At 40.6% G+C, this 24,224-nt stretch overlaps 2 protein-coding genes across 13 annotated transcripts in view; both read right to left on the bottom strand.

Annotated features, from left to right (window-relative positions):
* The window catches only part of TTC27 (tetratricopeptide repeat domain 27), a 139,198-nt gene extending 137,271 nt beyond the window's left edge, over nucleotides 1-1,927 (bottom strand). For both annotated transcript variants that reach the window (XM_028515689.2, XM_036027826.1), the window contains exons 1-2: nucleotides 1,627-1,927; nucleotides 50-227 (exon numbers count right to left, since the gene is read on the bottom strand). In XM_028515689.2, the coding sequence (XP_028371490.1) occupies nucleotides 50-227; nucleotides 1,627-1,726 (278 nt within the window). In that variant the 5' untranslated portion in view covers nucleotides 1,727-1,927. The remainder of the gene's footprint in view (nucleotides 1-49; nucleotides 228-1,626) is intronic.
* Nucleotides 1,928-7,147: 5,220 nt separating this feature from the next.
* The window catches only part of BIRC6 (baculoviral IAP repeat containing 6), a 197,421-nt gene continuing 180,344 nt past the window's right edge, over nucleotides 7,148-24,224 (bottom strand). For all 11 annotated transcript variants that reach the window (XM_036027815.1, XM_036027820.1, XM_036027817.1 and 8 more), the window contains exons 70-74: nucleotides 23,088-23,249; nucleotides 21,004-21,081; nucleotides 14,689-14,877; nucleotides 10,958-11,092; nucleotides 7,148-8,012 (exon numbers count right to left, since the gene is read on the bottom strand). In XM_036027815.1, the coding sequence (XP_035883708.1) occupies nucleotides 7,833-8,012; nucleotides 10,958-11,092; nucleotides 14,689-14,877; nucleotides 21,004-21,081; nucleotides 23,088-23,249 (744 nt within the window). In that variant the 3' untranslated portion in view covers nucleotides 7,148-7,832. The remainder of the gene's footprint in view (nucleotides 8,013-10,957; nucleotides 11,093-14,688; nucleotides 14,878-21,003; nucleotides 21,082-23,087; nucleotides 23,250-24,224) is intronic.

Below are 24,224 nucleotides of genomic sequence, written 5' to 3'. Positions count from 1 at the left end.
AAATGTATTAAGTGGCTATTTCTCTATGAAACTTCAAATAAAATTCTACCTTTGGGTTTTGTCCAAATCTGGTGAGAAATCCAGGAATGTTAGTATCTGCTTCTCCAGGTAGCTGTCAATCTTTTCTTCAGTCATCTTTGTTGAATTAAAAATATTCTGAGTCAATGAACTTAAGAGTATGGTCTCATAGTTTCCTTCTAGCAGCAACTGTAGGAAAGATCCACTCTCTGTAACATAAAAACATTGATCCAATAATCCAAAAGAACATTTTTATACTGTATAGGATAACACTATTAGGTAAATGTATCATTTTAGTATGTAAAAAGTGCATATTTAGAATGCTTGTTATACATTAACTAAGAAGCAATGAACGAATTCCCATCATTCCACAAGTATCACTTCTCCTGGAATTAGCAGGGCATCTGTACGATGAGTAGTAAGGTAGAAGTTAGACTCAGGAATATATTTTTCACTAGTAAGTATTCTCACCCTTAGGCAGGAAATTCAAAAAGATTCCTAATGGCAACAGAAAAATTCCCACAGTCAGAGTTCCAGAGTTCTAGACATTTCACAGTCCGGCTCCTCCTACATCTCACTACACTCCCTGATGGAAAAATGGTTCACTCATTGTTCCCCTAGTATCTCATGCACATGTCTGCCCCCACACTTTTATAATTTTGGTTTCTACTGCTGAGCTCTTCTCCACTTGGCAGTCTTATCCTTTAATCAGAAATTAGCCCTGACCACTGTGGCTCAGTTAGTTGGGCATCACCCCACAAAGCAGAAGTTCGCTTGTTCCATTCCAGGTCACCGCACGTGCCCAGGTTGCAGTTAGGTCCCTGGTTGGATGCCGGAGGCAACCAATCCATGTTTCTCTCTCACAATTATCTTTCTCCCCTCTCTCTCGCCTTCCTTTCCTCTCTTTCTAAAAATAAATAAATAAAAATTGGAAGGGAAAAAAGGAAGATACCAGCTCAAGTCTGACTTTTTCCAGGAAACTTTTCCAGACCACCGGACTTCCGAAAACTACCTATCCTGAAGCACCGACTGTGTGCACACACACACAGCACTTACATACTGTCCTAAACGTTTCTCTTCTGTGTTGAGCCTAATCCCACAATCGGATGTGCCTGTATCCCACTAGTAAATGTGCCTTTTAATTCTTTATCTCTCCGGCAAATGTGCATTGCTCACAGGAATTATTTCTTAACTGCCTCGTTTCAGCTTTTCTGCTTACCAGTTGTGCGACCTGGAATAAATTGCTTAACCAATCAGTAGTTAAATGTCTTCATCTGCAAATTGGAATTAAGGGTAGCATCTACCTTAGGTGTCTATTATAAGGATTAAACGACTAGAGAAATGTTTTCAAAACGTTTATTTAATAAACTGACATTGCCATTGTTATTATTTCCTGCCAGGCTGTGAGAAGTCGGGGGTAGGCACAAGCACAGACCCTGAGGACCACGCCGACCACGCCCACCACGTCAAGGATGCAACCCAGAGCCTTAAGACATCAGCCAGATTTTGGTGGGAAAAAATAAAAGCAAGGATAAGAACGCAGACACCGCCACCCCTTCTTACAGTCCCTACGCTAGCCTAAGAGTCTGGCGAGTGCGCCTCTCTCACCTGAGCCAGCGACTCCCTCTTGCTTCCATTGCTGCCGCTCAGCCTCAGTGGGGAAGCCCCTCAGAACTGCCAGCTCCGGGGTCCACGTCACCCCGGACATCACCCCAGCCAAAACGGGCCCCCAAAAGGGTGACACAGGATTCTCAAAAGAAAGTGAAAGGAGGAGCGTTCAGAGACGCCAAAGTCCAGTGGCGAAAATTCTGCGGATACACCCAAAGCTCTAGAACCCCATGTGCGGATACCGGCCCAAGGGGGCGGCCATGATAGCAGCGCGGGGCATCCTGGGAAAAACACAGACTCTGCCTCCGCTTCCGCCTAGAAAACCAACCCAAGTCCGTGGTACTGTGTAGGCCGGGTGGAGATGCCCCGCCCTGAGCGGGGGAGTGGGCGGGGCTGGAGGGGGTGGCTGACCTCAGCCCCGCCCCAAGGGGCGGCTGCGGACAATTGTAAAATTCGTAGAGGGTGTGGAATCCTTAAGTACAGACCAAGGAGGACTCGCGTTAAATGCTGCTCCTAGCAGCGATTTTGCCCGACCGCGGCTTCTTTGGAAGGTTTACCGCTTTGATTCCTAAACTTTTTTAGGCCTGAACTCTCCTAAGTGCCTGTTGAAAGACATAGTCCTTTCCGCAAAATGCACTCGGACCCTTACTACCGACAGTTGGGTACCACTTAAGGAAGTCAGACCCTATGCCGAGGAGTCCGTGAACCCCAGGTTAAGAACCCTCCAGCAAAGAAAATGCCTTTACTCTTTGAGTGAATTAAAGTGTAAGTAAAATATCTATCTGGTTGTGACGCTGCCAGTAAGATAACTTATGACCGAGTGGGACAGCTGGCTCGGCCGCTAATGGAGGGAAGTTTTTGGAGGATAGACTGAACGCTGCAGAAACCTGCCACCCTGCGTGCCTGCTGCGGGACACTGGGCGCCTTTAGTCTTCACCGTAGCTCTAGGTGAAAACGAAGCTCCGGAAACCGGGACGTGGCAGGCGGGACTGTGCCCCCGTGGGCTTGAAGCCTGCACTGTAAACATGCCATACACTGTCGGGAAAAGCTGCAGGGTAACTGTGACCACGCAGGATTCGTGGAGTAATTAAGGGCAATGCATTTCTGAAAGCCCAGGGCCCCGCTCCAAGAAGGAAGGGAAACCATTTTTTTTTTCAATTACAGTTTACATTCAATATTACTTTGTATTAGTTTCAGGTGCACAACATAGTAGTTAGACAACCACATATTTTACAAAGTGTTTCCCGCGATATTTCCAGTACCCAGCTGGCACCATAGATAGTTATTACAATGTTATTGACTATATTTCCTGAGCTGCGCTTTACATCCCCCATGACTGCTCTAACTACCAATCTGTACTTCTCAATCCCTACACGTTTTTCACCCAGCCCCCACCCCCTCCCTTTTGGCAGCCATAAGTCTGTTACCTGAACCCATGAATCTGTTTCTGTTTTGTTGGTCCGTTCCACATATAAGTGAAATCACGGTGGTTCCCAGGGAGAATGCCACTAAGGCTCACACAATGTGGGCTTGACCCATCCTGCCCTACTTCTTGGATGTGTAGAACCTGCCCTGAAGGATATGCTTTAAAGACCTCCATATAGCAGTAAACCAAAGAAAACCTGGGTGATCCTGTCACTTAAGATCCAATGATACAGGGTGACCTTGAACAGCTGCTTTCTTGATTTACATGGTTCAAACTCCAGAGAAAAGGCATCTCCAAACCTATCTAGGTCCTTGAAACAAAAGGCGTCTGAGTCCAAATGCTGTAAAAGATTTGTGGGTTGTGCAGCAGGTGATGTGGGAAGCAGGCACTGAGGAATTAGAAATACAGGAAGGATTTGAGTTGCAGATGCTCCTTCTCAGCATGAATGAGAAAGATTCTTGTATAATTGTTATTTCCCAGTAGTGATGCACATCCACACACGGGGTGGGGGGGAGGGTATGTGAAGATGGTGGCAGAGGTTGGAACCATGCATCCACAAGCCAAGGAATGCCAGCAGCCACCAGAAGCTGGAAGAGGTAGAAAACGGATTCTCCCCTTGAGCCTTCAGAGGGAGTGCAGCCTCGCCAACACCTTGATTTTGGACTTCTGGTCTCCAGAACTGTGAGTAACTGTTATTTTAAGCCACTGAATCTGTGTTCATTTGTTACAGCAACCCCAGGAACTAATGCAAGTATTTATTCTTTTCTAGAAATAAAATCAAGATACATTTTTAAAAATAAATATATAATAATGTTGTGCATATCTTCATTTCATTACTTATCCAAATGATACTGGCCAATCAATAGAATACATCACATGGCCAATAACTGAATTATTTCAATTAAATATTTTGACTAGAATTCCTATTTTAAAAAACGTAGTTTAACACTTTTAGTTTTGTTATGAAAGTACATTTGTCACATCATACTTTGGTCACTAACCTAAATATTTAGACATCCGGCATGTGCATCTCCATTTGTATCTTGCCTCTTAGCTATGGGCGGACTTCCACGTGACCTGACCCTTTTACAGTTTGGAGAATTCACCCTTACAGTCTCCCTTCTGGTTGCCTCAATTTCAGTTTGGGGTCTAAAGACACCTCTGTAACTCAGTGATCCATGTGATCGAGGTGACCTGTGCTTTCACGCACTAAGAGGAAAACCACTTCAAGATAACATCAGAGCCACAGGTGGACTGTCACAAAACTATGCATACTTCATGGGGAGGGCTTTTCCCTTATGCAGGAGAAAAGTTGCTGAAGTTTGGGAAGAGCTTCAAGTTCAGGAGAGTAAACCATCACACATAATTTTTTTTAAAGCCCTTCATATTACTGGAGCCAGGTGAACCTGAGGCCCCGCCCTGCCCTGCCCACTTGCCCAAGCCTGGAGCACCAGGGCAGGACGCCAGCCAGGCTCCTCCTCCCAGGCCTCTTGTACCCCGGGGCTGGGGCTCCGTTCCAGCTCTGAGTCTATCTAGCACCCCAAGGTCTGCAATTGGGTCCGTTCTCTTGTGTAGGTTGACCCAGTGGGCATGTCTCTTTCCATCCTGGAATCTTGATCTAACCAGTCTCCCAAGATTTGAAGCTTGTGTTTCAACAAATTGGTACTATTCCAGCAGCTATACAAGGACATACCAGACAGTTAACTTTTAATTATGGAAAAGCATATACTATGATGAACAAAATGCAACTCATGTGAAAGTTTGTTTATTAAATAATCAGCTTTAGTTTGGGAAGCAACCCTCACTTGAGTGGGTAACAGTGCTGCCCCAGGCGTGATCTAAGGGCTGGCCGTCAGCAACCGGCCAAGAACGGGAGGAGCCCACAGCGTGACTGCTGCAGCATTTTCACTGTGCTTTACAAAGTCCTAGGTGAACGGGGTAACCAGAAAGCTTGGCCCTTCACCAGTTTAAGACATACTAATTGAACATCTCACTTAACCCACCTTAATCTGCATAGTCCAAATTATAGGACATCAGAGTTTACAGTATTTTCTACATTCATCTGACTTTGGATACTGGTCTTTATTATTGATTTGAGAGACAGACAGACAGACATAGATTTGTTGTTCTATTTACTTATGCAGTCATTGGTTGATTCTTATATGTGCCCCGACCAGGGAGTGAACCTGCAGCCTTGGCGTATCGGAACAACTCTACCCAACGGAGCTACCTGGTTAGGGTGGAGGTACTGGTCTTGATGTGAGACGGTATCTAAGCAGTTATTGTTGTACTTTTAAGATATCACCTTCAGTTTTATGAACAGTTGGCTTTACTGTTTTCAAACTTCATGTTCTCTGCACGCACTCTCAGACCCGGGCCATCCTGTGTCTGCTGGCCTCTGGTCCATCCTTCTCCAAGGTCTTCACACTGCCCTTCCCAGGACAAACAAGATCCTCCGTGACCCACTCCCTCCCGTCTTTCCAAGACTACAGCCTACCTCCCATTTGACTATGGTGCCATTAATTCCAGTTCTCCTTTTGATCTCTTGTGACTGGAACTCCTTTTGCCCTGGCTAATTTCTTTCTCCTTACCCTTCAAGACTCAGGATATTTTAGCCCTGGCTGGTGTGGCTCAGTGGATGAGTGCTGGCCTGTAAACCCAAAGGGTCACCAGTTTGATTCCCAGTCAGGGCACATGCCTGGGTTGCAGGCCAGGTCCCCAGTAGGGGGCACACAAGAGGCAACCACACATTGATGTTTCCCTCCCTCTTTCTCCTTCCCTTCCCCTCTCTAAAAAAAAAAAAAAAGAAAAAAAGACTCAGGATATTTTTCTGTAGGAAGCTTTCCTTGACCATATCACCTCAGTGCCTGTCAACATTTCACCTGAGGTCAGTGCCCCCTCCCTGGGCTCCCTAGAGGACCCTGGGACCGGCGCTGTCAGAGAACCCCCCACACGGCCCCCACAGTGTTTCCGTGTGAACCACTCAACCCGCAGGCGCAGGGACCTACACAAAGTACAGAACGAGGGCTCCGATGTTCGCTGGCATCAAGTCTGGGCCCAGATGGAGCACTCCTCATGTCACTGGTCTCAGATTTAGACTTTAAGGCTTTGGTTTTAGAAACATGAATTGGACCTTACAGTACCGGTATCATTACTTGCCTTGTGTGAACAGTGTTCTGAGGACTAACGGTGTGGAGTGGAGAAAATACCCAAGCATATTTTAATGATCAAAACTAAAATCCACAATTGTAAGAAAACAAAACACTGGGCAGCAGCTTTATCATCCATCCTGATGGGACCCCGACAGACCAAACACAACGAAGAAGCCTGAAGGACTGAGGGCTATTCTTTCACTTTTTATTGCTGATAATTTCATACTTAGATTTTAGCTGGCATGTCTGTGGGTGACTCATCTTTTCACAAATTGACTGTTTGGGTGTTCCTGGCGTAGCTCCCCACCCAGCAGACCACACACCCCACCCCGTGTTTTAGAACGTTGGGTTTCCCGGTCTCGTCCTGGTTGCCCCCTTTATCCGTGCGCACGGACCTCTGCACCTGGGAGCCCCCTTTTCTCTTCGGAGAGCAACTCGCTGTTCAGAGTGCAGCTTCTTCTGGTCGGCTCCAGATCCAGCGTTCCCGAGCGCCACTCTATTTATTTAATACAAATGCCGTCAAAAATCACTTTAGCTTCTCCTTTGTGATAATTGGTCTTGAAAAAATATCCTCTCCTTTCTCACGCTTATCAGTCCCGAAATGTCCAATTCTTTGTAGAAATAGCATTTCGCACATGGCAAACTGTTTTAGAAATAAGACATACAAAGACACCTCAGTCTTTACTTATTTGGCTCTAGGAAGAGGAAAACGAGCCCACACGGCAGGCACAGAATGTGCTGTGCCAGCCCGAGAGAGGCCCCTGCCTGCGCTCCACGGAGCCTCAGGGCTAATGCACGCCTGTGACTTCAGCAATAAAGCCAGAGTCCAGGAAAAAAGGAGCCAGCCCTTTGGGAAAAAGATCAGTTTAAGAGTGACTTTTCAAGTTGACCATTCCTTTTCATATACTTAAATTCAAATAATGAATACATTCACAAGCTCAAATGTTGGCATAGAATAAAATCATGTTCATTTATTTTTTTCTGCATCTTAGAATTAGAAGGCATAAAATTAAATATGTTGAATGTAATAAATTCATCCATACAAGTGCAAGTCTTCAACAATAACACATTTTATGGCAGATTTATCATTTTAAAAATGTACCAGTAAATCAAAAAAGAAGGGTATGTCATTGAACTTTTATTGAAGTATACGAGGTCTTCAGAAATCAAATATGAGCATGAAGTATGGCCAAACATAAAATCTATCAAATTCAGTGAAAAGTTGCTGACTTCAAATAGTAGTTGTAAGAATGACCAATATATATTCTTTGTTAACAACCTCTCACTCTACAGTAAAAAAAAAATAATAATAAAATAAACATTCAGTAAACATTCTTTCCTAAGGTAGTTTCCCTTATATATCAGTGATTTATCCATTTCTTTGTATACACAAATTTGTTCAACATACCAATCAGTGGTTCTCACAATTGAAAAATAAAAGCACAAAAAGTTTACACTCTTGTACAGGTAAATAAAAGATCACCTTGAATTAAACTGGATCTCCTTAAGGGCAGAGTATAGTTTCAGTTTCATTACCTATTACATAATTAGCTTCTTACATACAAATATTGACATATTTGGCTTGTGCTTCAAAGCCTTTGTGTCTATGAAGTCCATGTCGCTGCAGCTCATAATTTGAAGTCACTGGGGAGCTCTTTACTGCTGCTGGGTGTGACCTGGTCGTGCACCCGCGTCTCCTCAGCACCCGCGGTGGCACTGCACATCTCTGAGGCATCGTCGGCGTCAGGGTCCAAGCCTTCAGGACAGGGAAGCTTTAGCAGCTCTTCCCGGAGCTGAGCAGTGTGACGCTGCACAAGAAAACGAGTGACATTAAAATTGCAAACCCAGAGATGTTAATGCAGTTGTCATTTGAGGGAAGAACTGAATTTTTTAAAAATCTGAAGCATAGGTTTGGAAGTATTTTCTGGCCACCTTCCTTATACTAGCTACTGTAACAGAGAGAGAACAAAGTCGGCAAAAATCTCTCAAAAAACTGACATTTTTGAAAAAGCCCCGAGCAGGATGCCTACAGACCCCACCCACGCCCCAACCCTGTAACAGCAGCGCTGCTGACGACTGATTTGCTACATCTGCTCTTTTACGTTAGACAGCAGCATCTTGATGTGTAATACACGCTGCTTCTGGCTAGACATTTTTGAAAGAAAAGTCCATAAATTAAAACCCAGTGCTATTTCAGTGGATGAAAAACAAGTATTTATTAGGGACTAGACCCTATGTAGAATCCTTGCAAAATGTTGCACATTAATTGTCTCACTTAATGCTCAGAACAAACTTTAGAAATAATTTCACCATCAGGAAAATTCTTTTTAAGTTAAATGAATGAAAAAGATCTACAGGAGTGTGCCCCACACTGCCATTTAGGGAAGGATGTACTCGAGACTGGGTGGTTGCCTACAAACATTTCATTTTGGTTTATAATTTTCTAGTGGGAAGGAAATGACTTCGGATGGCCCACCAAGGGCTTTGCAATTAGTTGTGTGAACAGTTGCCTTTGAAAAGTAACTAACCAACATTTACAGAACAATTTTTATGCATCAGGTGCTGTACTGAACACTGACAATGTAAAAGCAATGAATGAGTAGAATAGGGAAGATATAATCTCTGACCTCATAGAGCCTAAATGTTGGCTGGAAGTGTAAGACATTAAAACAAGGTGAGATAAACCACACACTTGCAGCCATTTATAAGGTTTCAAAATACATTTACATGCTGGTAAATTTCTTTAGCCCCAATTTCCTTTCCACTGTGGACAACACTACCTAGGGAAGGAGAAAGAAAAACTGGAGAACTGCTAGGGCCAGGCGAGGCAGGAATACTATGCCTTTACTGTGGAATTAAGCTGGACAGCGGCATACTTTTCTCCAGCAGCACTCAGCAGCAAAGGCACAGTGGAAATGATGCAAACCTGGACTAATTCAGGGAGCGACATTTCCAGGTCCAGGTGACAAAGAGAAAACAGAAAGGCTATGGGAGATAAGTAAGACACTGACTGAAATAACAAGGTCAAGAGGCAGGACATTAGACACTGAGGTTTTGTGTACCACACGAGCACGTGCTTGGGGCAGAAGGACAGGAAGCCCTACGCGGCACTACAGAAAGAACTGGGAGCAGGGGAGGGGGGAGAACCAGGTGCAGGGAAGTCGAACAGACTCCCACGAGCTGTGGGAGCAGACGGTGTGATGCTCCCTTCAGAAGGCAGCACTGACAGGGTCGGCACTGACCAGGCACGCTCAGTGAAGGGGGGTAAATAGTATTAAAGCTTTTAAGGCAAGGAAAGAAATGGCTCAAAATTAAATAAGTAGAGGAAGTTAGAAAACCTAATTAGAGGAAAGATAAGTTCTAATTTCAGGCCTTTAATGAAGGGCAGGGCGTCTAAGTAAAAAAGTGATATAATTCTGAGAAGGCAAAGAGCAGACAGCAGTTTGAAAAGTCGCTTTTAAAAAGTAAATGGACAAAGTCCAGGGTATAAACACTATGAGAGAGAAAGAGAGAATACAACAGCCCTGAGGACCAGCATGCAAGCCTTCGCATCCCCGGGCGTGCAGGGGAAGGGGAGAGAAGAAACACGCTGAGAGAACCCGGGAGTGCGCGCAGGAGCCGGGACAGGCTCCGGTGAAAAGCACAGTAGAGAAGACGGACATCAAACAGTGCTGAGAGGGTTTGCACAGGTAGGCACAGGGGGTCAGAAACGCTCATACTAAAGTCTCTATTTAGAAGTCATAGCAGGCTTCTATGAAGAGAATTTTAAGCTGAAAATTGAATGAAAGCAAGCTAGGAAAGCAGGCAAAAAGTAAAAGGAAAAGCATTCGTAAAGGACTGGAGAGGAAAGAAAGGTGAGTAAAGAGAGAGGTGACCTGGGGTCAACGGCTCCAGAGGACTGGAGAGTGGGTGACTCGAGCAGAATGAAAGTTAAATGGCAAAAAATTAATTGGGGGCAGGGGGGAGGGAGCACGTTATGTGAAGTTTTATGATGGACGCAGAAGTATTCATCACTCCAGGATGACAGTACAAGAAGAGAAAGTTTTATTTTCTAATAATTGGGCAAAATAAAACTAGCTTGGGAGATGCAAGTGTTAAAGAGGAAAATAATTTTTTCTTTGTCAAAGTTTTAAAAATGGAAATCTTAAACTCAGAGAGAAGCCAGGAGATGGAAACCAGTGGAGGCAGGAAGAGGGCGGAAGGAACAGCGCTGAGTGAGAACGGGCACCAGTGGCCGGGGAGGGACAGTCCCTACCCCCTCCTGTATCACACCCCCACTCACGAACACCCAGGAGGAAAACCACCTCTCGCCACCCCCCACGCCCCCCACGCAGGTCCGTATCACAGGCGCTTCCACAGTCAGTTGCTGGAGGCTCTACAGCTACCATCTCCCTCGTTACTCCAAGTAATAAAATTCTAGAAGGAAAGCGGCCCAGGGGAAAGCTACAGGAATTAAAAACGTCATTCACAGAGTACATTTTGTTGTCACCACCTTCAAACAACGGATAAAATCCTGTTGGCTCAGCCCTTGCACTCACTTCTGTATTTTAGGAACTGCTGATTCGTGGTTGAAATGAACATACCTTTTCTACAGACTTCTGGGAGGAACTCAGGCCTCTGAACTTATAATACATTTTATGTTTCTTTGATTCCCGACCACCCTTTACCCCTCGGGGGGCCACGGTTCTGCCAGTGAAGAGACAGCTCTTCTTGTACAGGCCCCAGCAGGGCTCAGGGCCGGCGGCGTCCTCACCTTGAGAGCTGCTGCATGGTGAGACATCGTTCTGCCTACTCGCTTATCGCTGCTGTACTGCTGGATGTCGGCAATCCACTCCTCACACTGCGCCATGATCTCCACTCTTTTCAAGTAAAAATGTTTGTGTATCACCTTCAGGATAAACAAGCGAGGGAGCACAATGTGATCAGGTCGGAAATTAAAAGACAAAGTATGGAGTGTTACGAAGGAATGGAATTCAAAAGCACTACAATGTTCTTCTTTCCACAAACCTCAATTTAATGAACTCTACCTTATTAACAGGGAATAGTTAGGTTTATGACATCAGGCGACACACACTGAAATTTCCAATTCTATAGTAGAAAATAAAGCCCAACCCCAATCAGACATTCAAACAGCTAACGCTTTCCAGAGAGAATAAGGCACACATAATGTGAGGTATGCACAAGGTCAACGTCAATGAACAAATGACAGGAGAAAACAATCAGAGAGGCACTGACAGAAAAACCGTCAAAAGGTCTACCTTTAGAAGAGAACCCGAAGGACACCCGACAAACTAAAGATGCTGCAGATGCCACAGGCATTCGAACAGAAAGCACAGCAGAGGCACATTTTTACTTTAGCTTCCGGTTAATTTATGGGTAGGACTTTATCTTATGAAATTCAAGTTCCTTGTAATAATTGTGGTTTCATTTGGCATTAAAGAAAACTGTTCTTTGAAAAACGAGGAAGTAAAAATTTCTTCCTGTGTAAGAAGTAGGAGTCTGATTTCGGACACATTTAAGTTAGAAAACAGATCAATTCAGAAACACGATTCTGTGTTCTGTGTGAGCTGCTCTCCTGTCCGCTGAGCCCTTCTCCCCTAAAGAAACAGCAGCAATATGTCGTACAAGGAAAAAATCACTAGGAAACCCTGGAAATGGATGTGAAACACCAGGAAGATCCTACTACATCCACCTGTTCTTGTGTCTGATGCTCACAGACTGACGTGAAGAACCGTAATGACCACAGAACCAGATGGGCCGTGAGTGCAGCAGGAAAAAACACTTAAACACCCCAGGGAATGCCAACGGGGAGAGCCACACCCGACTGGGAGAAGCAGGAAAGCTCTCGTGGACAAGGCGTGCGCCCTTGGCTGTGTGCTGGCTTCCAAAGGATGGGGAGGCCTACTGCTTCAAGTTGTACCGTTTGCTTTCTGTAAAAGGAACCCAGCCCCACTCCGAGTTCCTTGTGTTAACAGTAAATTTTTCTTCCAGAAAAAAAAATTTATGCAGGAACCAACAAATTATACACTGATTAAGTATGTGTACTTATAAATTTTTAAATGCATTTTAAAATTAAGTTTTACATATACAGAAAAGTACACAAATTATGCATACAATTGGACACACTGCCCCATTAACACATCAATGTCATCTCTGCTCAGATTAAAAAAAACCACAAGCACGCCAGAAGCCCGTCTCTGCTACCTTTCACATTACAGTCCTCATGCAAAGGAACACACCAACCTCACTTCTTTAAGCATAAGTCAGTTTTATTTACTTTTGAATTTTTATAAGTGGAATCATATGAAATGTACTTTTTTGTGCTCTATGCTGTTTATATTTGCCCATGTTTTTATATATAGCAGTTCATTCATTTACTTTGCAGTATTACCTCTCTTAAATATTCCATGATTTGCCCATTCATTCTGGTGATGGACCGCTGGACTGTCTCCAATCTGTGGTACTTATGAATAATGACATGAACATTCGCTACACACAGTATGTGCACAACTGCTACTGCGCATATACCGAGGAGTGCGATTGCTACTTGTAGGGCTTATTAGATCCGGCCAGAGAATTTTCCAAAGAGGCTTTACCTATTTATACTGTCATCAGAAGCATATCAGAGCTCTAGTTGCTCCACCCTAACATTTGGTACCAAAGCCTTTAAACTCTGAGTGATGCTGAAGAGGGGCAGACAGGTGCCAGTCAGTGCAGGGCTGTGCAGGCCATGGCACAGACTCGGGGTTCCTTTATCACACAACGGGAGCCACTGATCTGATTACGGTGGAGAGTCATTGCAGAGGGACAGAAGTGGAAGCAGGGACCAGTTAGAAAACTACTTCCACAGGCCAAGCAAGAGGTAACGGTGGCGTGAGACAGGCTCGCCACGGTGAGTTTGGTCTTCGCCCCCAAATTCTGATTATGCTTTGAAGGGTGGAGCCAGCAGGATGTGTCAATGCATGCAGCATGTGAGAAAAAGAAAGAAGTCACAGGAGGTCAAGAGTGTGGGACAGATGACAGTGCTTTCACTGACAGAGGGAAAGAAGGACAAGAGTTCAGTTTTACACAGTGTTAACTCTGAGGTGACAATAGACATTTTAGTGGACTTGTCAAGTAGTTTATATTTCTGGACTTATTACCTGAGTCTTATGGGCACTGAAGGAATTAATTTATGTACAAACAGGAGGAATATAAGTTTTTCAGGGGAAGAAACAATTTCATTTATCCCTGAGTTCTGAGTAGCTCAGGCAGCGCCAGTAACAGCTGACATTCAATATGGCTGTAAAACAAATTACTTACGGGACCCAAGCTTGGAAAAGAATAGAATATTATGCTTTAAAAGCACAAAGGAATGTATGTATTTCCTATAATATTAGGAAAAATGATTTCCCACAGCCTTTCAAAGTAAATGCAAGATCTGTGAAAATATCTAACTTTGTCATTCAAAATGCAAATTCATTTAGTAAAACAAAACAAAATATTCTTTTTGTACTCCTTCAGAGCACATTCAGCAATGCTATTTGGTGAAGGGGAGGGCTGAGGCATGAAGCTACATAGCAGTCACAAGTAATATTTGCTTTATATTAAAGATCAATTTTCTGTGAGGTAAATATACCAAGTTTTCCTCTAAAACATTGAGTTTCTAGCACAATTTAAGAAACTGATATATCAAGGGAAATAATTTTAAGAAAAAAAAAAGTTCCACAGCACAGTTAAAGAAAGACGTGATGAAGGACTGGGACATGGCAGGTGAAATGCACAGTTGCACTGGAGGCAGACCACGGAGACATGACTGGCTACAGAGAGAGAGCCACACTTCAGGATGCTGTGAATGAAAAGCACTTGAGAATATCAAGACAGGTTTAGAAACTCACAAGTCCAACTTTTTCCTAAAGAAAAAAATGTCTTTTCTTCAACATTCGAACACAGATATTACTGTAAGGGTAAAGTTTCTATTTACAAGACAACTTTAGAAAGTATCTTGGCCCTGGCTGGTGTGGCTGAGTGGATTGAGTGTGGGCCTGCAAACCATAAGGTCGCCAGTTCGATTCCCAGTCAGGGCACGTGCCTGGGTTGTGGGCCAGGTCCTCAGCTGGGAGTGTGTGAGAGGCAACTGACTGATGTATCTTCCACACATCCATGTTTCTCTCCCTCTCCTCCCTCCCTCCCCCCTCTCTAAAATAAATGAATAAAATCTTTTTATTGAATAATAAAACAAATTTCATGAGGAATATTTTAATAACATATTTAGACAATTTGCTAGTAGAATTGCCACTGTCAAAAATAGCAAATACTAAAACTGTCCAAAATCTTGTCAGATGCCTTTTAGGAAGGGGTTTTAAGATTCACCTATACTACATTAATATTGATCTTTTTATGATTAAAAACTATAGTAAAGTTTAGTTTACCATAAATACAGTTCTAATAAATTATATTCTATAATGTCTTTAATAAAGTATTCCACTAATTTATTGAACGCACCTCTTTAAAGCACGGCGAAGGGTTTCTGATCTGTTCCAGCATCGCCCACTTAACAGTGGCTTGTCGAATGTTCCCGTCGTATTCTCGAGAACTCTGCGTGCCACTGGGGGTGCCTCTGGACCGTTCATATCCTGGTTCATTAAAGTAAGGCTCGGCTACTAAGATAAGGGACTGAACAGACACCAGTACCTGAGGAACAAAGAAATAAACAGGTTGTAATGAGAACTTTTGACTACCAGTAAACTGGTATCTTGCTTTATCAACTAGGAGTTCCTCTTACTATGTTTCCACGTGTATTATTATCACCATTAAAACTGATGTTAATACTTATATTATTGAAATATTTTATTATTAAAGTAAAATTAAAATGGGTGCAGTAGAAGTACAGTCTTATGTAACATTTTTATATCCTATATTTTATATCCTTGAATCTCTGAAAAATAAAAATAGATATGAAGATTTTATTCCTTAAAACTGCTAAACAACAGGATAAATATCACATACCAATTTAAACATTATGGTGCTGCAACTGTCTCTGCCCTTAAAAAGTATAAAGCTAGCCATGCACTCTCAACAGTATTCACTTGTAAGGAACACTACACATGAGGCAGTCTCCATTTCTATTCCAAGGAAAACTGACTTCCACAGCATCACACACACCTTATTCCTGGAAACCGTCATTGGCAAGAAGCCACGGCTCTAAGACTACTTCTGAACCCACTTGTCACAGCCAAGGCTTGGGCGTGTTTCTCCAGATGTAACATGTTTAGAGAGCTCATTTACCTGATGCAACACTGCTAACTAATATACCTGTATGACTCACTAATACAACATCTTCAGAGGCAGAAAAATATTAGATACCGTCTGCCTGCTTCGTACACTAAAAAGGATTAACAGCAAGTGGCCTTTCATTAGCAAAGAGGATTAAACGACGTCAAGCATATGCATCTCAGGAGTCAAGACAGAGATTTTCTTAGAAAATTTTAAAAATAGGAACTTGAACTTAAAAAATATGACCAAAGAACAGATAAGATTAAACATGACCTGGAGTGACCATGTAATTAAGGCCAAGGTCAATTATAAAAAAGAAATTTTAACTGTATAACTCTAAGGCAAAAATCTCACATTTTTTTAACTTTCTGAAACTAAATACGCCATTGAAGGAAAGTGATTTTCTCTGGCTATATACTTCCCCCTAAACTCAAATCTGAAACTTCTTAAACACCCTTCCAGTGCATAGATATTAGTTCCTTTCCCCTTCCCTTCTAAACAGTCTTCCTCTTCTACTTATACGAGTAGGACATATGAGCAGGACATTTTTCTTTTTTAATTTTTCTTAAAAAAAATTCCTCACCTGAGGAGATATCTCTCATTGCTGTTACAGAGAGAGGAAGTTGGGGGGTGGGGGGGAGGAGAGACAGACAGACAGACAGACATTGACTCGTTGCCTCGTGGAAGCTCCTGGACTGGGGATTGAACCTGCTACCCAGGTATGTGCCCTGACCAGAAATCAAACCCACAACCGTTCGGTGTATGGGAAAACGCTCCAACTGAGCCACACTGGACAGGGCCATAATAGCCATTTTCCAACAAAGACAAAGAAATAATTTAAATTAAAAACTTTTCACAAGTTCATAATATAAGATTGATTTATTTAACTTCACCCCCTTTTAGACAAAATATAGTTTTATAAATCTCAGGCAGTGATAGACTCAACAATTTAAATTTCAGATTCAGCCCTGGTTAGTATGGCTCAGTTGACTGAGTACTGGCTGTGAACCAAAGAGTTGCTGATTCAATTCCCAGTCAGGGCACATGCCTGGATTGCAGGCCAGGTCCCCAGGAGGGGGTGTGTGAGAGACAACCACACACTAATGGTTCTCTCCTTCTCTTTCTCCCTCCCTTCCCCTCTCTCTAAAAATAAGTAAATAAAATCTTTAAAAAATATAAATAAATTTCAGATTCATAGCTTATTTGGTTTAAAACAGCTAAACCACATAAAGGAAACATAAAGAATGGATGTTTTGTATATAGAACACAGAAAATTACATTTAATAAATAAATTTGGGTATAACATATTGTCTGCTAAAAGAAAGAAAAGCACTGAACTATGAAGTTTGCATCTGATAAGATATTGTATTTCAAAGAACAATTTATAACATGGCTCTTTTATCATTAGGTAATATATTTACTTTTAAAAATTTATTTATTGATTTGAGACAAGAGAAAGGGGGAGACACACACACACACACACACACACACAAATATCAATTTGTTGTTCCATTTATTTATGCATTCACTGGTTGATTCTCTTGTGTGTCCTGGACTGCAGATTGAACCTGCAGCCTTGGCGTATCAGAACGACATTCTAACCAACTGAGCTGCCAAGGCCAGGATTTCTATGCACTCTTTACACATGCATTTTGTGGAAATATATAAATGCTACTTTATTTTTCTTCAGTGAACTCTACTATTCATAATATTCATTTTATGGAATTTCTGGAGCCTTTAGATTATCTGACCTATTGGGTCATTTAATTTTACAACACTTTATTGTAGCCCATAAAACACTGAACATAAAAACACCAGTAAATCAACATATCTTTGGAAAGAAGAATTTCTCTTTTTAAAAAGGATTTGATTTTTAATACTCAAAAATGATAGGATTTTTCTAGCTTTGAGAAACAGTGTATGTATGATATTTGAAGTCACAGACTACAGTAGACCTCTGTAATTTATTTCCTCAAAATGTATTTTTTGGTCATCTGTAGAATGAGGATAACACCTACGTACATTATAAGATGACTGTGAGAATAAAGTAAACTTTTGGGGGGAGGTACAGTATCAGTGCTCATAAGTAAGTTTAATTAATACAAGGTAGCCACTATTCCTTGGAGTAAAAGTAACAGCACACATCCAGAAGATAGTAAAAAGGTAAATGAAAAAAAAATCACGTCTGCTCTAAAAATAAAACTATTACCTATGTGATACAAACATGCAAAGAAAGTTAGCCTGAGTTCTATTTTGATCAACAAAACTTAATTAAAACAGCTACCTGGATTCCAAAAAGTAATCTTCATCACAGCTACATGTGGCCAAAGTGATTTCTTAGAATATGAGTTCAAAATAATTTGGTAATAACAGAAAAACACCTACTACATATCACAGTGTATTATTACACATGGTTATATTTAAGTTAATACTAAAGAGGAAATATTTCACTCCACAATACAGGTTCACTGATGCTTGGTCGGTTCTTTGATCGAACTCCATGGAGTCAAGAGTTACTAATTTCATTAACAGGCTGAGTTTTCTGCCCCTCTCCTCTTGAGCTTCACATTAGCATCCTCCATGAAACCACAAGGAGTTCTCAGTGTGATCTGTTCAAGAACTGACTAAATCGAGATCCATGTAACAGCCTCCTTTCCCCTTCTTTCTCAAAACAAAAATGTTAACCCTGCTGTATGGTCTTCTGCCAGGCCAACTAGTCAGCAATCTTGTCTCCCACAATTTTATGTCTTCATTCGGTCATCATATTCTTACTATTATCCACTCTGTTAACTTATTCTTCTCTTTAAAATGCCCACCATTTTGCCATATTTCTCCTCCTATCCCACTCCCATTAGGAATTATTAACTTCCAATTGCCTTTATTTTCATGTGAAGTTCATGGATTTAATCCTTTTACCTGGAACAGTCTACTAACATTTTTTATTATAGATATTTCAAATACAGGATAGTACAGAGTACAGAATCCAAAATACTAATTTGCAATAAGAAGCTATGTAATATAAAATAACATCTTTGGGGTAAGGAAAAGAAACAATATTAATTAGTAAAATGCCTTAAGCCTTTCAAAATAGTAGCTACTTGCCTCTATCTATGGAAACATATACTACTGAGTAGAACTGTGATCAGTGGCCTATTTCCAGAACTTTCCATTTCAAGGAAAGTGGTAGTATGTATTTAACATTTATAACCATTTTTAAATGGTTGATTATCTGAAAGATTAAATATTTTTAAGTCCCCTTGTATATGATATTTTTATTAACATCCAACTGGAACAAACTATTATCAAGGAATTTTTTACATTATAGCAATGTTAAAAATGAGTTACATAAGCAATGTCAAAATCTGGAGCTACTGATAAAATGATAATTCTTGACGACAATTCTAATGAATAATGTGACTTTTGATTTTAAATTATGCAAATAGGTTACAAAATTACCAGGTTACAGCTAGATATGAGATGTATAGCATAAGACTAAAAAATGTGATTATTTTAATACAAATGTATTATTCTTTTAAGAGTCTTACTACAAAGAAACTAAGCCATTCTAATAATGCTTGTCACTGCTCAAAATATTTTGGCAATCTTTGAAATTATATTTAACCTTCAAAAATTTTTGTGGGAGATTTTCACTCTAGCAAAAGTAACTTTACCCTCTGTGCATGTGTTATAAATAAAAGAGTAAAACAGCTTTAAGGTGTCAAACTATAACTAAAAAGAAATTAACCTTCCTTGAGACTATCTGGTCTGCTTCTGAAGTTTCTAATGCATGAAAAAAATTTGCAACAAACTGGTAAAGGGAAACGATCTACGGAAAAGCCCCAGCGAACAGCACACTCTATGGAGAAGACTGAGCGATGCGCCCCTAAGGCGATCTGGAGGAAGGCGAGGCTATTCACGCCTGCGGCAGGAAAGATACAGCCACTTCCTGCTCCTGACCAAGTCAGTTTCATCACAGATCTGGAAACCTATACTCAGAAAACTACCCAAAATATAAAGAAAGCCATATAATTACATAGTAGTGTTATTTATAAAACTAAAAAAAAAATAACCCAAATATTTTTTAAAAGGATATGCTCTCATGTTAATAGAGCAGTATACAAACAATTTATCTATATTAATTACAACTATGAACTATGACCAAAAAGGAAAAAACCTTAAAGGGACTATATAGAAAAGATCATTTTTATGTGTGGGTAGTTAAGTTTCCAAACCTGTAAACTTAAACATTTGAGTACTAAGTTTATTTTACAGAATTTTTGGTATATGATACAGATATACAGGCAAAATCAAAGTTAAAAGCAAATCTAATCTTAAACTAGAAAACTCTGAAAATTAAATGTAAACATATTTTTAAAACTACATAAATTCAATTAAAATCCAAAATTGATTCCAAATCTCAGGTAAGTCTAATTTACTTAAGAAAAAATAGGATATCTTTGATTTTCCTTTCATAGTAAAACGAACAAGCTCTGATGATGCTGATAAGAGTAACAGGCATATAGAAAACTATTTTAAGGGGTTTTGGGGAAGTACAATTGAATTATTTAAAAAATGAGTAAGTAGCTACTTGGAGGAATGTTCTATTAACTTCTTTAGCTACTTTGCATGAATCATGTAATCTCTTTTTTCTCTTGGTCTCCATACTGGCAAAAAGGAAAAAATTGTATTATAGTCCTATTTCTCTATTTTATGGGATGCTACCAGGTATTTTCAGAGAATCAAACACATGTGACAGCCTACAAAATTATTTTTCATATCTCCTTTGACCTAATTCAAAGTAAGGATATAGAAAAGGGATCTTTTCAGGGTCGGTCAACTTCAATAGGCTCACCTTAGGGTAATTTACGATGGTTGTTCTTAAACACTGAGCTGTATGTGGGACTTTAAACTACTAGGTAGCAACAACAATGTGTTTCTGTTTCCTTAATCAACAAGCAACAAAGTTAATTCACGTCGTTAATATGCTTATTTGTCCATGTCTTTGCCAGGATCCTGAACTAAAGTATCAGCAAAAAACATTCCATGGGATATTACATAACGTTTTATTTCATGTGCTCAAGTGGTTTGTGGAAATTAACTTATAAAATTGAGACTATAAAATTTGAGACAGTACTTCTGAGCCTCAAATGAACCTTTTTATTAACTCGGTTCCAGAACTGTGTCACAGAGACAGGTAGCAGCAGTAGTCTATTGCAGTCTACTCACATGAATTGAAGCCCTCTAGTGACGGCGAGCTGGGATCATGTGTCTTATCTTGCTACATCACAGTGTGCTTTAACAGCAACTTGGAATTTTTAATAGGCAATTTTGACAAAATGTCATTTTTGTCTTATGTCCAAACTTAAGATTCTAAACTCCAGATATGCTGAGCATCCTCTGTACTAAATGCTCACCTATAAACTATTATTTAATATTTATTTCCTAAAATCTACTTTTTGTTTGTTTAGTCTTGGTCACTAAAAAAAAACTGAAACATAAGTAGTTCTGCATTTTCTAAGTGAAACTGTAGAAAAATTTGTTTACTTGCAAAAAGCTTGAGGTCTGAGGATTCCACTTCTCTTCTGGTCTTCCGTGCCACGTATTTAAGATGCTTAAACAAACCTGAGAAATAAGGAGAAAAAGGAGTGCTTTTTAAAAGCAAATTGTGACAACTAAAAGTAAAAGTGAAATGCTATTGTGTCAAGTATTTCAGTTGTGTGTCTGCAATCAAAACCCGAAGGCTCCGTCGGCTAAAACAAACTGGCATCCTCATATGTGCCCCAAATCTGTGTGACATTATAAGTTTGCCATCACGAAAATGCATCAGTACCTACTACACATTAATATAAATAAAATGTTTTTAAATGAAAAGTAACTCTTTTCCAAACCAAAAACAAATCAGTAATTTTTTAAAAATCTCTTTCAAAATTTTATAAATTTTGAAAATTGGGCATAACTTAATAGAAGAGATCTTGACTTCGTATTTGTCTCTGCGTTCAATCTGTTGAAATTTATTGTTCTGGTCGAAGTACATGAATAAAATCTGGCCTCACACAAACATGAAGGTGGAGGTGAAGGACTGCACAGTTACAGTAAAAAAGGCTCTTGAGGCTCGAATTTGAAGACACACGACATACCTGGTTCACTCAGAGAGCAAGAATGAACTCAAACTATCTGACAAACACAGGTCAACAGGTCACTCTGGGACACCAGGGGCATTTCATCTGTTCTTATAAACTAACAGTTTCATATAATGGGCAATGATTGATTTGGAAAATAAGCGGAAGTCCCTGTCCTTGCTATTCTCTCAGTGCTCTGTGAAAGCAGTATGTAAAATGTAATGATTCATTCAGCAAGTAATTTCATTAATAATTTTAAAAGACTTGTATCTGAACAGCTTTGTGCTTATTAAAGTACTGTCAGACAAACCATCCCGTTTGATTTGTAGAGCATCCCTGGGACTACCAATGGCAGGTGTTCTTATTCCTATGGAACTCAAGGTTAAATCTTGCTACCAGTATGTAACAGAACAAAACACTATATAGTTCAGGATACAGGAGTCTCAAGCCCTAATCCTCTTCTCTATACCATTAAGTCTGAAGAAGTAATTTCTTAAATAAGTTTTAACATTTTACAGTTAAACTCTATTCAGGTTCCAGTCTTTCTCTTTAAGTCAAGTCAGCATTGCTATCTGCTCTTCTCTGCTCAGTTACAAAAGACCTGTTCTTTGCTTTCCCAAAGAAAGCATGCCTACATCTGGTTAAAGCTCCTGAAATAAACTCCAAAACAAATTCCAGCTTTATGACATGAGTTTATGATGAAGACAAAAGGAAACCGGCAAGCCCAGATCTGAGGCAGACTGTACCTTTTGAAAACAGGTCTGCAAAACAAAGAGAAAGCTTGGGCTATCTTTAACACACCCATCTACTTCAAGCACTTGCTGTTCTCACATCATCAAAGTGGTGTCTGCTTGTGAGGTCCATAAAATGTCTCTGACCTTCTAGCGATTTTCAAACACTAAATACTCTCCGCGTGGAATTTACTGTTGACATTTCATCCAACTGTCCAAAATTCCTTTGAAAAGTGACGACTATTCTTCTGAATCAAATTTTAGAAGCTTTATCACCACATGAAATAATATTTATTATACCTGTTTGTCAACTATTGGGTGGGGGGGATAGAAATGCATCTTCCTATTTATAAGAAAATGGATAGTTATGATACACAAAAAAAGCAACACAGAGGAGAGTACCACACTTTTGCCATTCATCTACCGCCAGGCACGTGTGAAATGGTAGCTGGAATTGGAGCTATGGAAAGAGGCAAAAACAGACATGTGACTGTGCTGTCTCCAAACTGGAGAAAGCTCTCCAGTGGCCAAGGGCTGTGTTAAGTAAGTTTGTTCCTCAGTAACTTAGGAGTGTTAAGTGCTTCCTAACATTGTTGTGTTTCTACTCTTTTCAGTTCCTCTCTCTTCTTCTTGAAGCTAATCTTTGCATATAGGGAAGAGAAGCATGAAGAAAGTTATTACTCTGGAAATAAGATAACTAAAACAAAATTTTTGTTCAAATTTCAAAGATGTCTGGTTACAACACTTTGGCACTTTATGCAAAAACTAATTGCATTACCTTGCCATCGTTATAAAGGTTTGGATTGAATCGCACGCTGTGGCCACCGGTTGTTTCTAAATTCACAAGAGGGGGTGAACTGGGATAGTCTTGAGGAAAGTAGACATCAAACTCAAAGCAGCCATTTGCATAAGGGGTGTCTGCTGGACCGGTTATCAGAACCTAGAGGGCATGCACAAACACACAAAAGTCCATGTTACTGCTCAACACTGCTATGTAGAAAAATGCAACCCAACATGAAATAAAAACACCTTCTGACTTCCTATATGCATCTCTACTTGAATGTGTTAAAAATGAATACAGGATCGGACATGGTTGTAAATTAAGATCAAATGATTCGGTTTTGATCAAGATGAACTATGAAAAGACAGATGCTTTACTGGCAGCAGGAAAGCTTACCTTAACGTCAAATACCTTTTAAAATGTTAAGTTACTTTTTCCTGAGAGCTTTCCTTCATAATGTTCTCTATAGCATTTTCAGCAACTGGAGATTCTAGGTACAGTCATTATTAAATCTCAAAGGTATGAAGTTAATTTTCTGCTTTACATCTTCAGATAAGTTAATGTTCTTTGAAATACCTTCCTTTTAATATTTTTCTCTGGGATGAGACGAGTAAATAGCAGGAATAAAAGTTCTCATGTGGTAACTTATGACAAAAAAAAAGTTCTGAGAGATCAGTAGGTGTTTCCCTCAGGACTTCTGGCAGGCCAAAAAACAGCAGGGAACCCAACAGTGAGTGTCAGAATTATGTGACAAGTTTGTCTGAACCCATCAGCAGGAACTGATTGTGCAAGGCAGGAGCAGCAGAGCCTACGGCTCAGAACAGCTGTGTGTGGAAGCAAGTTTGGGGATCCTCTGTGTTAGGTACAGCTCACTGCTTAACAGAGAGAAAGTTACAAGTCTGGTTTCATGTGATCCACCTGGTGATAACATACTTCCCTAGGCAGCCATCCTGCAACCTGCTCCACTGCTTGTAACAGGGAATGGAAATGTGGCCAAATAGGCAAGGTGTATGAAATTGCTATTTAAAAAGTCCAAAGGAACAAATCAAAAGAGGAAGCAAACAAAAGAAACTTCCTCAAATCAATGGGTCAATAGTGTCAGCAGTGTATCTAAGAAAGACAGAATAGCTACCT

This window comes from Phyllostomus discolor, chromosome 6 (assembly GCF_004126475.2).
Source record: "Phyllostomus discolor isolate MPI-MPIP mPhyDis1 chromosome 6, mPhyDis1.pri.v3, whole genome shotgun sequence".
NCBI lineage: Eukaryota > Metazoa > Chordata > Mammalia > Chiroptera > Phyllostomidae > Phyllostomus > Phyllostomus discolor.
The sequence above is the reverse complement of the archived record's forward strand: the minus strand, read 5'-3'. Positions and strand labels throughout refer to the sequence as shown.